The 12,851-nt window shown below is 35.9% G+C and overlaps 1 protein-coding gene across 1 annotated transcript; it reads left to right on the top strand.

Annotated features, from left to right (window-relative positions):
• The first annotated feature begins 10,899 nt into the window (after positions 1-10,899).
• LOC123723287 lies at positions 10,900-12,364 on the top strand. Its single transcript, XM_045685865.1, has 4 exons — positions 10,900-11,115; positions 11,232-11,364; positions 11,492-12,031; positions 12,120-12,364. Exons 1-3 carry the CDS (start codon positions 11,066-11,068, stop codon positions 11,726-11,728), a joined length of 420 nt encoding a protein of 139 aa, XP_045541821.1. The 5' UTR covers positions 10,900-11,065; the 3' UTR covers positions 11,729-12,031; positions 12,120-12,364.
• The last annotated feature ends 487 nt before the right edge of the window (positions 12,365-12,851 follow it).

Here is a 12,851-nt window from a genome sequence, read left to right as displayed (position 1 = left end):
TCATTTTTACAGGTAGAAGGTTGAAACTTATTTTCAAGGCTGGTAATTTGATAAAGATAAATATGAAATTAAATTTTTGTAAAATTTTACCCCCAAGGGTGCTAAATAACAATAGGGGATGAAATTTTATTTGGCAATATGTGAGGTTTTGTTGAATGTTTTCTTTAATATGTTTTGCTATTACCCTTACCAATATTTAGTCTAGAGCCTGAGGAAGGACATAGGGCACATTTTAACGCGAAAAAGGGTTTGCAAGGGGTTGAACGTGGGGGTGAAAGTTTGTATGGAATTATCGTCATTTTTACAGTTGGAAGCTTGAAACTTATTTTTGAGGTTGCTAATTCTATATAAATAAATATGAAATTAAATTTTTGTAAAAAATTTACCCCCAAGGGTGCTAAATAACAATAGGGGATGAAATTTTGATTGGCAATATGCTCGGTTTTGGTGAATGTTTTGTTCAATATGTTTTGCTGTTATCCTTGCCAAAAAGTCTAGAGCCTGAGGAAAGACGTAGGCTACATTTTAACGCGAAAAGGGGGTTGTAAGGGGTTGAAAGAGGGGGTGGAAAATTGTATGGAAGTATCGTCTTTTTTTACAGTTAGAAGCTTGAAACTTATTTTTGAGGCTGCTAATTTGATATAAAGAAATTAATATTCAATATTTGAAAAAAGTTTACTCTTAAGGGTGCTAAATAACAATTAGGGATGAAATTTTGTTTGGGAATATTTTAGATTTTGTTGAATGTTTTGTTCAATATGTTTTGCTGTTACCGTTACAAATATTTAGTTTAGAGCCCGAGAAAGGATAAAGACTACTTTACAACGCGAAAAAGGGTTTGTAAGAGGTTGAAAGTTAGGGTGGAAATTTGTATGAAAGTATCGTCATTTTTACAGTTAGAAGCTTGAAACTTATTTTTGAGGTTGCTAATCCTTACTAATATTATAAATGCGAAAGTAACTCTGTCTGTCTGTCTGTCTGTCTCGCTTTCACGCAAAAACTACTGAACCGATTTAAATGAAATTTTGTACACAGATAGTCTAGAGCCTGAGGATGGACATAGGCTACGTTTTAACGCGAAAAAGGGGTTGTAAGGGGTTGAAAGTGGGCGTGAAAGTTTGTATGGAATTATCGTCATTTTTACAGGTAGAAGATTGAAACTTATTTTCAAGGCTAATTTGATAAAGATAAATATGAAATTAAATTTTTGGAAAAATTTTACCCCCAAGGGTGCTAAATAACAATAGGGGATGAAATTTTGTTTGGCAACATATTCGGTTTTGGTGAATGTTTTGTTTAATATGCTTTGCTGTAACCCTTACCAATATTTAGTCTAGAGCCTGAGGAAAGACGTAGTCTACATTTTAACGCGAAAAGGGGGTTTGAAGGGGTTGAAAGTGGGGGTGAAAGTTTGTATGGAATTATCGTCATTTTTACAGGTAGAAGGTTGAAACTTATTTTCAAGGCTGGTAATTTGATAAAGATAAATATGAAATTAAATTTTTGTAAAATTTTACCCCCAAGGGTGCTAAATAACAATAGGGGATGAAATTTTATTTGGCAATATGTAAGGTTTTGTTGAATGTTTTCTTTAATATGTTTTGCTATTACCCTTACCAATATTTAGTCTAGAGCCTGAGGAAGGACATAGGGCACATTTTAACGCGAAAAAGGGTTTGCAAGGGGTTGAACGTGGGGGTGAAAGTTTGTATGGAATTATCGTCATTTTTACAGTTGGAAGCTTGAAACTTATTTTCAAGGCTAATTCTATATAAATAAATAGGAAATTAAATTTTTGTAAAAATTTTGCCCCCAAGAGTGCTAAATAACAATAGGGGATGAAATTTTGTTAGGCAATATGTAAGGTTTTGGTGAATGTTTTGCTTAACATGTTTTGATGTTACCCTTACTAATATTTAGTCTAGAGCCTGAGGAAGGACAAATCCTACTTTTTAACGCGAAAAAAGGGTTATAAGAGGCTGAAAGTGTGGGTGGAAATTTGTATGGAAGTATCGTTATTTTTACAGTTAGAAGCTTTAAACTTATTTTTTAGGCTGCTGATTTGATATAAATAAATATGACATTTGAAATTTGTAAAAGTTTTACCCTCAAGGTTGCAATGTAACAAATCGGAATAGGGAATGAAAGTTTGTATGGGAAGATGTTTATGTGAATATTTTGTAAGTTTAATATTTTTTGGCATTTTTTATAAGTTTAAGTAAAAAAAACAACAACAACATAATTCTCGACCCGTAACCCAGAGGGGTAGGCAGAGACTCAGGACCTACATGTGGCGCGGTCCGGGCACACCTCTTTCTATGTTCTTCTACATACATCAAAGCATAGCACGTTGGTTAAATAAAATAATTAGCTCAAAAAAAATGCTACCCAAAATAGTATTTCACGCGGACGAAGTCGCGGGCACAGCTAGTGTGATATAAATTATGCGGCGCTAAATTATTTTGTATCTTTGAAACTCTGTTGGCTACAAAGGTATTCCATCGGTGAGGCGAGGAATGTACCCAGCAGAGAGCGACAGTTGAGTCCGAAAATGCGAATATGTTACGAAAAACCACGCGAATTTGACATGTGTCTATCACCTTTTTAATAAGTTGAGTTAATAAAAGAATAGCACAGAGTTCAAGACGAGCGAGTGAGACAACTTTTTTTGGAGAAACCTTCGATTTAGCTGTTATCAAATTGATTGGATTAAAAAAAAGTTCTCTGTATCTATGTTTTCAGCTGTAAAAAAAGTTATTGTAAATAATAACATTAAAATTTAATTTAATTTTCTTTTTCCCCTTATATAATTATTCTAATCTTTTAGTAAACTCAATTCGATTTTAATTATTTATTTTATTTCGCGATAAGTTTCCTACGTTTTTGATACCCATAATTTGTAAATAAGTAAAATGGCGAATCAAAAAATCATTTCACCTGACGTTGGCTAAATGCACAAACCGTGCCAAAGCCAAAAATAAAAAGAAGAAGAAGAAGAAATAACTAACCTAAGTACTATACGATTTTATTTATTAAAAACTACCAGTCTCCGCAACTTTAAACTTTGGATAGTAAGTCCTTAGATATAATTGTGTTCGCCATAAAAGCTACAATCGCCAACTCGACCGTCAATAATGTATATTTCAGCCCTATTGTTGTATAAAATACATGATTCAATAGCAAGGGCACTTGCAAAGGATATGTAAAATAAAAAAGGATGTGTCTGCCATAACAAACATGCTTCAGAATGAATGTCTTGTTTTATGTCTACAATCATTATTACATTAGAACCAACCTTGATCCATTGCTCCATAGACTTGTCAGGATCACTACCTACCTGACCCAGCAACATCTTTAATGGTTGGCAAAGTTCCTGGCGCCTCACTCTTCCCTGCGGGGTGTTTACCATTTTAAATACGTTATTGACGTACCTTTCCATAAATTCCACCATTATGGCGATTTGCTCGCTGCTTGCGTTTTTAGAATTCATTTTACAAAACGTATATTGAAACACAAACACTTCACTAAACTTTTGTATTTTTACCGCGAGAATATTTGACCTTTATACGTCAAATTCAAATGACACAATGTTGATCGTCAAGTATAGACAATAATTTGTTTTTTTTGACGATTCACCTTCGTCTGCACGAAAGCGACTGTCGTCTGTTACTGCCTAGCCTTACACGGAAAAACGAGAGACGCTATCGCTTAGACGAAACGATCGAACGTTTCGTTTTTAGTTTTTTACTGCCTAACCCCGCTGGTAACCCCAATCCTTTCACTTATATATAGGTATAGTCTATAGTACTCTCTATCTGTCCCTTACGGGTGAACGCGCGTGTCATATCTATATAATTCTTAATCTGAGCAAAAAAATCATTCTACCTGACGTTGGCTAATGCACAAACCGTGTCAAAGCCAAAAATAAAAAGAAGAAGAAGAAGTTTGACATGATTGACAAGTGTGCGTCAATGAGTACAATCATAAACTGCAGCGTGACACTGTCATTCCTAGAAGTGTTTGTTTACCAACACGGATTTGTACAAACAATAACTATAAATTTGGACGACATAAAGGTGTAAAATTACAGTAACATAAGTAATCCACATTACACAATTCTAAAATCCCTTATCCAAGTGTGTGGAAGACTAAACATTTAAGAAACTATGTACTAGAATGAATACAGGAAATAATAAAATAGAAAGAGAAAAAAAAAAGAAATGCACTATTTTTTTTTTTTTTTTTATAAGAGAAGGGGGCAAACGAGCAGCGGGAACATCAAGGTGTTCATCGACGCCCATGGACATCTGCAATACCAGAGGAATCGCAAATGCGTTGCCGGCCTTTGAGATGATGATACGCTCGCTTCTTGAAGGACCCTAAGTCGTACTGGTTTGGAAATACCGCCGAGGACAGACCATTCCACAACGCGGCCGTGCGCGGCAAGAAATTTCGCGAGAACCGCACTGTTGTGGAATGCCAGCCATCCAGATTGTATGGATGGTACCTGGCGGTCTGTCGGGTCGTCCGATGACGAAACTCGGCGGCAGGAATCGTTCCAAACAGTTCTTCGGAACACTCCCCGTGGTATAAACGATAAAAAATGCAGAGGGAATTGACGTCCCTCCGCAAGGCCAGAGTATCAAGCCGATCGGTAAGAGCTCGGTCGTTGACGATTCGAGTCGCTCTCCGTTGTATGCGGTCAAATGGAAGAAGCTGGTACTGGGGTGCTCCCGCCCAGAGGTGCGAGCAGTATTCCATATGGGGCCGAACTTGCGCCTTGTACAGTTGTAGGCGGTGGCCCGGCTGGAAATACTGCTTCGCCCTACTGAGCACACCCAGCTTTTTTCTTGTGGTTCGTTTTGTGCGAGCCGGATTAGCAAACGATTTCACAGAGGGCTTGCCATCTGTGACTGTTGACTGCACAGATGAAGCAGGGCTGGCTTCAATCGGGACAGCATCAAGTTCTGCCAAGCTCTCAACTTGGTGGATTGAACCATCCGATGTCAGCACATGAATTATGCCGTCTTTTGTCCAACAGTTCGTAATGCCATGTTGCTTCCGAGCCTCCAAGAATATATTGTGGCGATTTCTAGTCAGAAACTCTGATTGCGTTATACCTGAGCCCTTTAGTTTGGTTTTGGAAAACCAAGTTTTATCACGCATGGAGACCTCACGGAATTTTACTATGATTGGCCTTGGATTTTTACCTCCTAGCCTATGACAACGACTGATGCAAGAAGTTGAGAAACCCGGAACTTTCAATTTGTTGGATATCAATTTTGACACAACTTCAGCAGTATCCTCCGTCTTGTCTTCAGAGATGCCATGAAGTAATGTTATCTTACGCCTTCGCTGTAATTCCATCCGGTCTATGTCTCTGCTCAAAAATTCTATTTGTTTTTGCATTGTTTCCAGCACCGATGCAATGAATTTCTTGAAAGAAGAAAATTCTTCAGCAAGTGATGAGGCTGTAACTGGGACAGGACTAGACTTCTGCAGTCAAGTTGAAATTCTGACATTCGGGTGTTAAACATCTCAGAAATAGTAGCAAAAGATTCTTTCATTGCTTCCATAACTGTGATTGGATAGTGTGACTTTTGTGGCAATGTTTGTGTAAAATTAGAAAGGAAATAGATAGCCAGTGGGTAACTAACTCTCACATGTAAGTACTGAACATAGACACTACTTAATTATATTTTTAAATTATATTTGTAATTGGGAGCTGATAAAACTGTTTAACTTATTTTACACCACTTACTTTTATTATATTATAAATTCAATTTACAATTAATATTAATTAAAATATTTTTAATTTGACAGTACTCCAAAACAGTTTTTTTAATGTTCTAGAAAACTTGAATACACTCATTTGAATGCTGCGTCAAAAAATGCAACTGACAGTATACGGGATTGCGTTCCGTTTTAAATCGTAACCAGTATAACTGGCTATAAAGGAACGGCTTCACAGTAGGTATACTGAATTGACGTCACACTGTACAGTGGTCGCAGTGCATATCGGAACATACCCTACATGTCTTGATTTGCGTTTGTGTATTCCACTTAAGTTTTGACGTCTGTTAAATTGTAAGCAATGCTTACGAAACGGGATATTTAAGTAACGTTTCATTATTCGGGCATAAGGTCAGTGTTATGTAAGTTTTACCATTTAAAACCAGTGCTAAACAGACATACGCTAAGAATAGTATATTTCGCGCTTGCCGACATGTTTTTAAGTTACGGATTCATAGTGGTACGGGCGAACGTTTAAGACATATTTAATAAATATCAGAAATTTACAAATAAGACTGATAAAGTTCCTAGTTAGTAAAAATGTTAAGAAAAAATGTAATAATAATAAAGATTATTTATTTATTTATTTTTATTTATTTATTTATTTAGGGTTGCCAACAAAATATGTTACACACAGTTATACATAATCTAAAACATAAGTTTCATCTAAGCGTAATCTTAAACATTATGATAAGCTATTTCACGTTTGCAAAATTTTACCAGTAGATAAAAAGATTGATTACCTATTAGGATTAGAATACTATGAAAATGAAAAGATTCATTGACAAAAAATATTTACAGTTTAGATTTGGCGATATAGATTAACAAAGTTTACTTATTTCTAAAATTTCTATTTCCTATAACCCTCACACTAGGCTAAGCCTGTGTCGTGAGGATTATATAAGGTACAGATGAGTTATCACTTTTTTTAGTTTAGCCGATTTAAATCCAGGTTATTCTCGAGTTCGCCGTAGGACAACGAGGCAAGCCAGTTTGACACGATATTTTTTACCTCGTAGATTTTCTTGTTTTTAATGTTACAGTGCATCGCCACTCTGTTATATGTAAACGCCTTGGCAAAGAGACCGTGGCGTTGCGCGAAGGCAGTATTCACCACTGGCATATTCACTCTGTAAACCCTTTTATCTCGTAGATATTTGTACTCATCAGGGGCAGATAATATTTTGCGGTGCGTCAACAGCGTGCTTTTTAAAACGTAAAGCTTTCTTACGCTAAGAACGTCAGCCTCTTTGTACAGTTTGTCTGTAGAATATTTATATGGTTTCCTAAGCATGGTTTTGAGGACTGATCTTTGTGCTCTCTCGACTTGGATCATGAAGGTTTTGGCAGCACTCCCCCAGCATGTTATACAATATGTTATTATTAACTGGCACAATGCGTAGTAAATTGCTTTGAGGGTTTCCCGATTTGCTACATCTCTAACACTTCTCATTACTGATATAATCTTTCTGAATCTTGACGAGAGAGGCTCTATATGGAATTTAAATGAAAGGTTTTCATCAATATGAACTCTTAAATATCTGAGGCACTTCGTACGCTTAAGCGACTCACATGAGCAAACTCCTCCAGGACATGGATAATGGATTTTGATAGAGGTTTCATCCGGTGCTGAGGCCGCTGACTTATGGAAACATATATATTGAGTCTTCTGCTTGTTCAGAGTCAGTCGGTTCTGTTCAAGCCATTGCGAAATAAGTATCATCCCTCGTTCAGTAGCATTACAGGCAGAGGTCCAGGAGGGTCCGTGGAAAACCACTGCCGTATCATCGGCGTAGCAAATAATCTTGGCATTTGTTAAGTGGAGCTCATGAATATTGATAATGTAGAGGAGAAAAAGAGTCGGACCCAAAATGCTGCCTTGAGGAACGCCGAAATTTATAGAATGTTCCGAGCTAGTAATACTGTCAATCTTTACACGCTGTCTCCGTTGTGTTAGGTAGCTTTTAAACCAATTTAAAGCAGTTCCACGAATTCCAGCGTTCTCCAGTTTTTGTAAAAGTATGGGGACAGAGACAGTGTCGAAGGCTTTTGCCAAGTCTAGATATACGCTGACACAACATTGCTTTTTATCAAGGTGTGATGAGACTGTATTGGTAAGTAAAGTAACTGCATCTTCAGTACTTTTGCCTTTACGGAAACCGAATTGGTGGTCAGAAATTAAATTTTGGGACTCAAGATAGCCAACAAGACGTTTATTCATAAGTTTTTCAAGAATTTTAGAGAAGGTTCTAGGTAGGTAGGAATATTACAAGGACGAATATAAAATATTAGTAAAAAATAAATATAATACGCGAAGAGTAAGTGACAAAAAATTATTTCAGCCGAAGGTAAAGAATTACTATGGAGAAAGAACGTCTAATTACATGGTACCAAAATTATTTAATAGAATAGCTAAGCTAAGACAGAGACGTGATAGAAGCAGAAAATTGTTAAAGTCAAAGCTGACAGACTTGTTTCTCGATGAAGAAAAAGTGTCCTCATCGATAAACAAATCTGAAATAAAGTGAGGTTATGTTTATGTGTTTAATGTAGTTATGTATGCTGAGACCCCCACGAATGCCCGCGTCAGCGAGATATTCTAAAACATTGTATTACATTGTAACAATCATCGTTTGACTTAGCGTAACGGATGTCGATAACATTCCTGAGGGTTAAATTACCAGATAGGATAGTATTTCACTAGCATAGGAACAATAGCATTGTAAATTAGTCTTAAGTTAACTCTGGTAGCGAGCATACGAACTTTTGTTAGTACTTGTAACCAATATACATGTTTTATTAAAATAAAGTCGTATTTTTAAAAGGCCTTCCGGATCCCACAACACTTGACTATGTTTATCTTAAGTGCATGTTGTTGATTGAAGACATTTTTGTTTTTTTGTAATAACGACCGCGTCTCGCCGTTAAGCATTACAGCTTGGCGAGATAAAATTCTTTGTTAAATCTTTTGTATGAAAAAAAAAACAAATTGATATTGACTGTTTACTTTGACGATGTCTCCTTCACTTTCAATGTGAGTTGCTACCATTATCATGATAAAACCTCCAGTAAATGTACAGGTTGCCATGTAAATCTTTATTTTATACCAGCGGTCACCCGCGGCTTTAGCGCTGAATTTAAAAATACTAAAGTCCAGTCGCGGAGCACGAAGAATTTCGTACATTGCACTGTCATTACCTGTCTCTGTCACTCCCGCGCAAAACAATGAGTCTCGCTCGCACAGATACAATGGCCGCCGTCCTCAGGGACTGTAAACCTTTTACTGGAGACTATAAGGTTTGTTCTTGTCTGCATAATGTGGTTTTGGTTGGCCTTGAGGCACGACAAAAAGTCCTTGGTTTGCTTGACCTTGACTTTACTTGTAATATAAAATCTAAATAAATAATTTATATAATAATAATAACTATATTTCATAAGTTGGTGAATTTTCTTTCTCCTTCAAATAATTCATGTAAACCGCACTAAAAACAAAAATGTTTGTGACTACTGTCAGTAGGTCGTCAAAATCAAACGTTTCGGAGATTACCCGAAACTAACCCGGCTTTGCGGACAGATAGACAAAAATTTTGAAATTGGTTTTTCGTTAACAGTTACGCAAATACATTGATTTATTTTTTCGATATTATTTAAAACTCCAATTTTTTAATATTTTTTAACTTACTATCGCCCGCGATGATGTCCGCGCGGAATTTAAATAAAACTTAATTAGTAGCCTATGTGTTCTACGTCTATGTAAAATTTCAGCGAGATCCCTAAAGCCAGTCTGGACATACCTTCAAATATTGATAAGATGTATTGGTTTTTGAACTAACAACTTATAATTACTTCGCTTTTATTAAAATGATTTATGTGACAGATGATGGAGACGGACATGAGAGGCAAGCGGCGCGCGCGGCCCGTGCTGCAGCTGGTGGCAACGCATGTGGCCGTCAAGTTCACAAAGTGCGCGCCCACCTCATTGCGCCTGCGCGCCGGCGCACGTCTGCTGGACCTGCGCGCGCACGGCAAATGCGTCTGTGGTCAACTACCCCCCACACATGTAAATACTTCATCCCACAATTCACGCCTGTAACCTAGAGAGGTAGGCAGAGATGACGGACCTCCATTTGGCGTGGCCAAATGAACCTCCGTAATCCACTTTTAGCCATTTCGTGAGACTGACAGTTGGTGGAGCCGTGTGGTCGTCATTTTCTCTAGGGAATTCACACACATTTCGCTGATATGTGCGGGTTTCCTTCACCGTAAGAAAATCGAAAAAACAGTATGGTACATGGCGGGATTCGAACCCAAGACCTGCAGATTACAAGTCAAGTTAACCCCTGAGCCACCGACGCTCCCTTAACGTAACTTTATATTAACAATAACATTGTTATTCACAGGCTAATCATGAGCCGACTATATATTTAAGCAACATTGAAAAGTCGGAGGAACCATGGAATTGGCCCGGATAAAACTTTGGCGGCCGTCCAGTGGAGACTGCCTTAGCTGTTGACGAACAGTTTCGAGCTTCTCCTGTGGCCCAAGCACGAACATTTTGACGTACGGTAATGTAAATGTATCGAGTAGACGATACGAATACCGCACCAAATCAAAGTTCGCAGCACGAAGCACATTCGTAATGTATTCGAGAGCTCGACATAAAAACATTAGTGACGTCATTTTAATGTAACTAGTGTTGAGACGCCGTGGCGTTCTGAAACCTTGTACAAAATAACTATAAACGTTATAATCAATCTACTCACGATATATTTATAATATTTTAGATACATTTCAATTTAATATGTTAAATATTGTTAGGACTGTTGAGGGTAGTCTCACAAAAGGTTTTATAAGGAAGCGTGCGCTGCTGCTCGAAGCAGTCTCTTTCCATCCGTCATTGCGGAACGTCTGACATTTTTATTTATTAACGTTCGGTTTGAGTTTATACTACAGCGAGGATTATTATGAAATAGAGTTAAATTCATTATTTCGCTGTTAGTTTAATTCTTTTAAAAATACTTTTGCATCAAATATCTTACAATATATAAATTTCTGGTTATAAAAATATGTTTTTTGTTGTTTTACTACTTAGATTATTAGTTAACGTTAAACGCATTTTATTAAAATTATTTAGGCATCGTGTTTATGAACGCCCCCGACGCTTGACACTTGAAACACTTCAAAACACTTGAGTTATCAACTAACCATTTTGTTTGAAATTGTTTTAAACAAGAACTTTTTAAATAATTCTGTGTCTCATAATCAATACAAAATGAGAACGAGTCATGCACAATATGTTATGATGGTGGAATTTATGGAAAAGTAAGTGGCTTTTGTAGTATTTATACTTTTTTAAAATAAAGTGCGAATATAATTTATTATTTTTTCATTTCTCTAAACTAAAAAATAGTAAAACATGTATATTTTTTATTTCCTAGGAATGGTGATTTATCAAAGCCAAGTGGTGGTCCTCGTGGTCGACATTTTATACAGCAAAAATGGCAAGAATTGGCAGAAAAATTAAATAGTGATGGTAGCGGGGATCCTCGAACGGATGATAAGTGGCGAAAAGCAAGTATATTGCTAATATTTTATAATATTAAGACGCCTTTTAGTTAATTAAGTATTTTTGTTTAATTTCTGCATGCCTAATATATATCAACTGTGTGCTTATTTCTTTGTATATTTATTCATCAAGGTTTGGAGTGATTACAAAAACAATGTAAAAAGGAAATGGGCGAAAATTAATAGGGCTGCTCAAGCTACGGGTGGTGGGCCTGCACTTCAATTATCATTAACAGATTTAGAAAATCGAATAATGCAGATAATTGGAGTTCAGGCAGCTACAGGGATGGCAGTAAATGAAGCTGGATTTGGATTCAATACTTCAGTTAGTTTATTTTATTTAAAATATTTTTGTTTTACTTCTTGTTAACCCACTAATCATACTAACAATATAAATGTGAATTTTTGTGGTTTTGTATGTTTGTATTAATTTGAGTGTAATTTGAAATGTATATAGCTTATATCCAGGATTAACACATGTACACCTTTTTATGCTTTTTAAATTATTCCTATAATTTACAGGACACCCAGGTAGAAAGAGAAAAAAGTAATCTTTTTTCAGAGGAAAAAAATGAAACAGAAATGGAAAAAAATGTTACATCCTCTGATGTAAAGCTCTGTAGCTTGACTGACAATGTTCAGTTACAATACACTCCAATTGATGTTACAAATGGTAAATTACGTTCTCTAGATTTATGTATAAAAATATCTCATGTTTATAATTTCTTAACACATATATTTTACATAATTAATATTTCCAGAAGATTGGAATGTTCCTGGAACAAGTCAGCAACCCACGGTGGCTCCTTCTCCAAAACTATGGAAGCCTCCATCAAAAAAAAAACAAAAATGGACAAGACTGCATTGTTATTGAAAATGTTACGTGAGAATGAGGCGAAAGCAAGAGAATCTGAGAATGAAAGAGTTAGTTTAGTGTTAGAGCTTGAGAGAGAAAGGATACGACAGCGTGATGTAGAGCTTCAGTTGCAAGCTCAATTGTTGGAGGTAATGAAAGATATTTTAAAAGTGTTGAATAAATTTGTGGATGACAGAAATAAATGATGATAGGAATGGATGTTCATAAATGTTTTGAAAGGTGATCTCTTTGATGAACTGAATGAAAGTATTTATTATTAATTACATCTAATAATAGTTTAAAAATTTAGGATTAAGTTATACCATGTAACTGAAGACATAAAATTAAAAAATTAAATATTATGGAGTCTACTAATTTTATCAATAAGAATATTTCTAAAAGTTCTACCCCGAAGTAAATCATCAGTATAATTTAAATGTAAGTTTAGCTGATTAATTACCATTTGTACATTTAAAGAGTAAAAGTGTTTTCTACAATAAAAATGATGTTCGATTTCACTGCTTGGAGAAAATATATGAAAGTGGGATCCATCAAAACATCCAATTGTTCCTGGTATGCCAAATTTGGTGTAAAATCTATAACATTAACAATATATAACAATGTATCTTTCATCACT

This window comes from Papilio machaon, chromosome W, assembly GCF_912999745.1.
Source record: "Papilio machaon chromosome W, ilPapMach1.1, whole genome shotgun sequence".
NCBI lineage: Eukaryota > Metazoa > Arthropoda > Insecta > Lepidoptera > Papilionidae > Papilio > Papilio machaon.
Note: the sequence above shows the minus strand (reverse complement) of the source record. Positions and strands in the feature narration are given on the sequence as shown.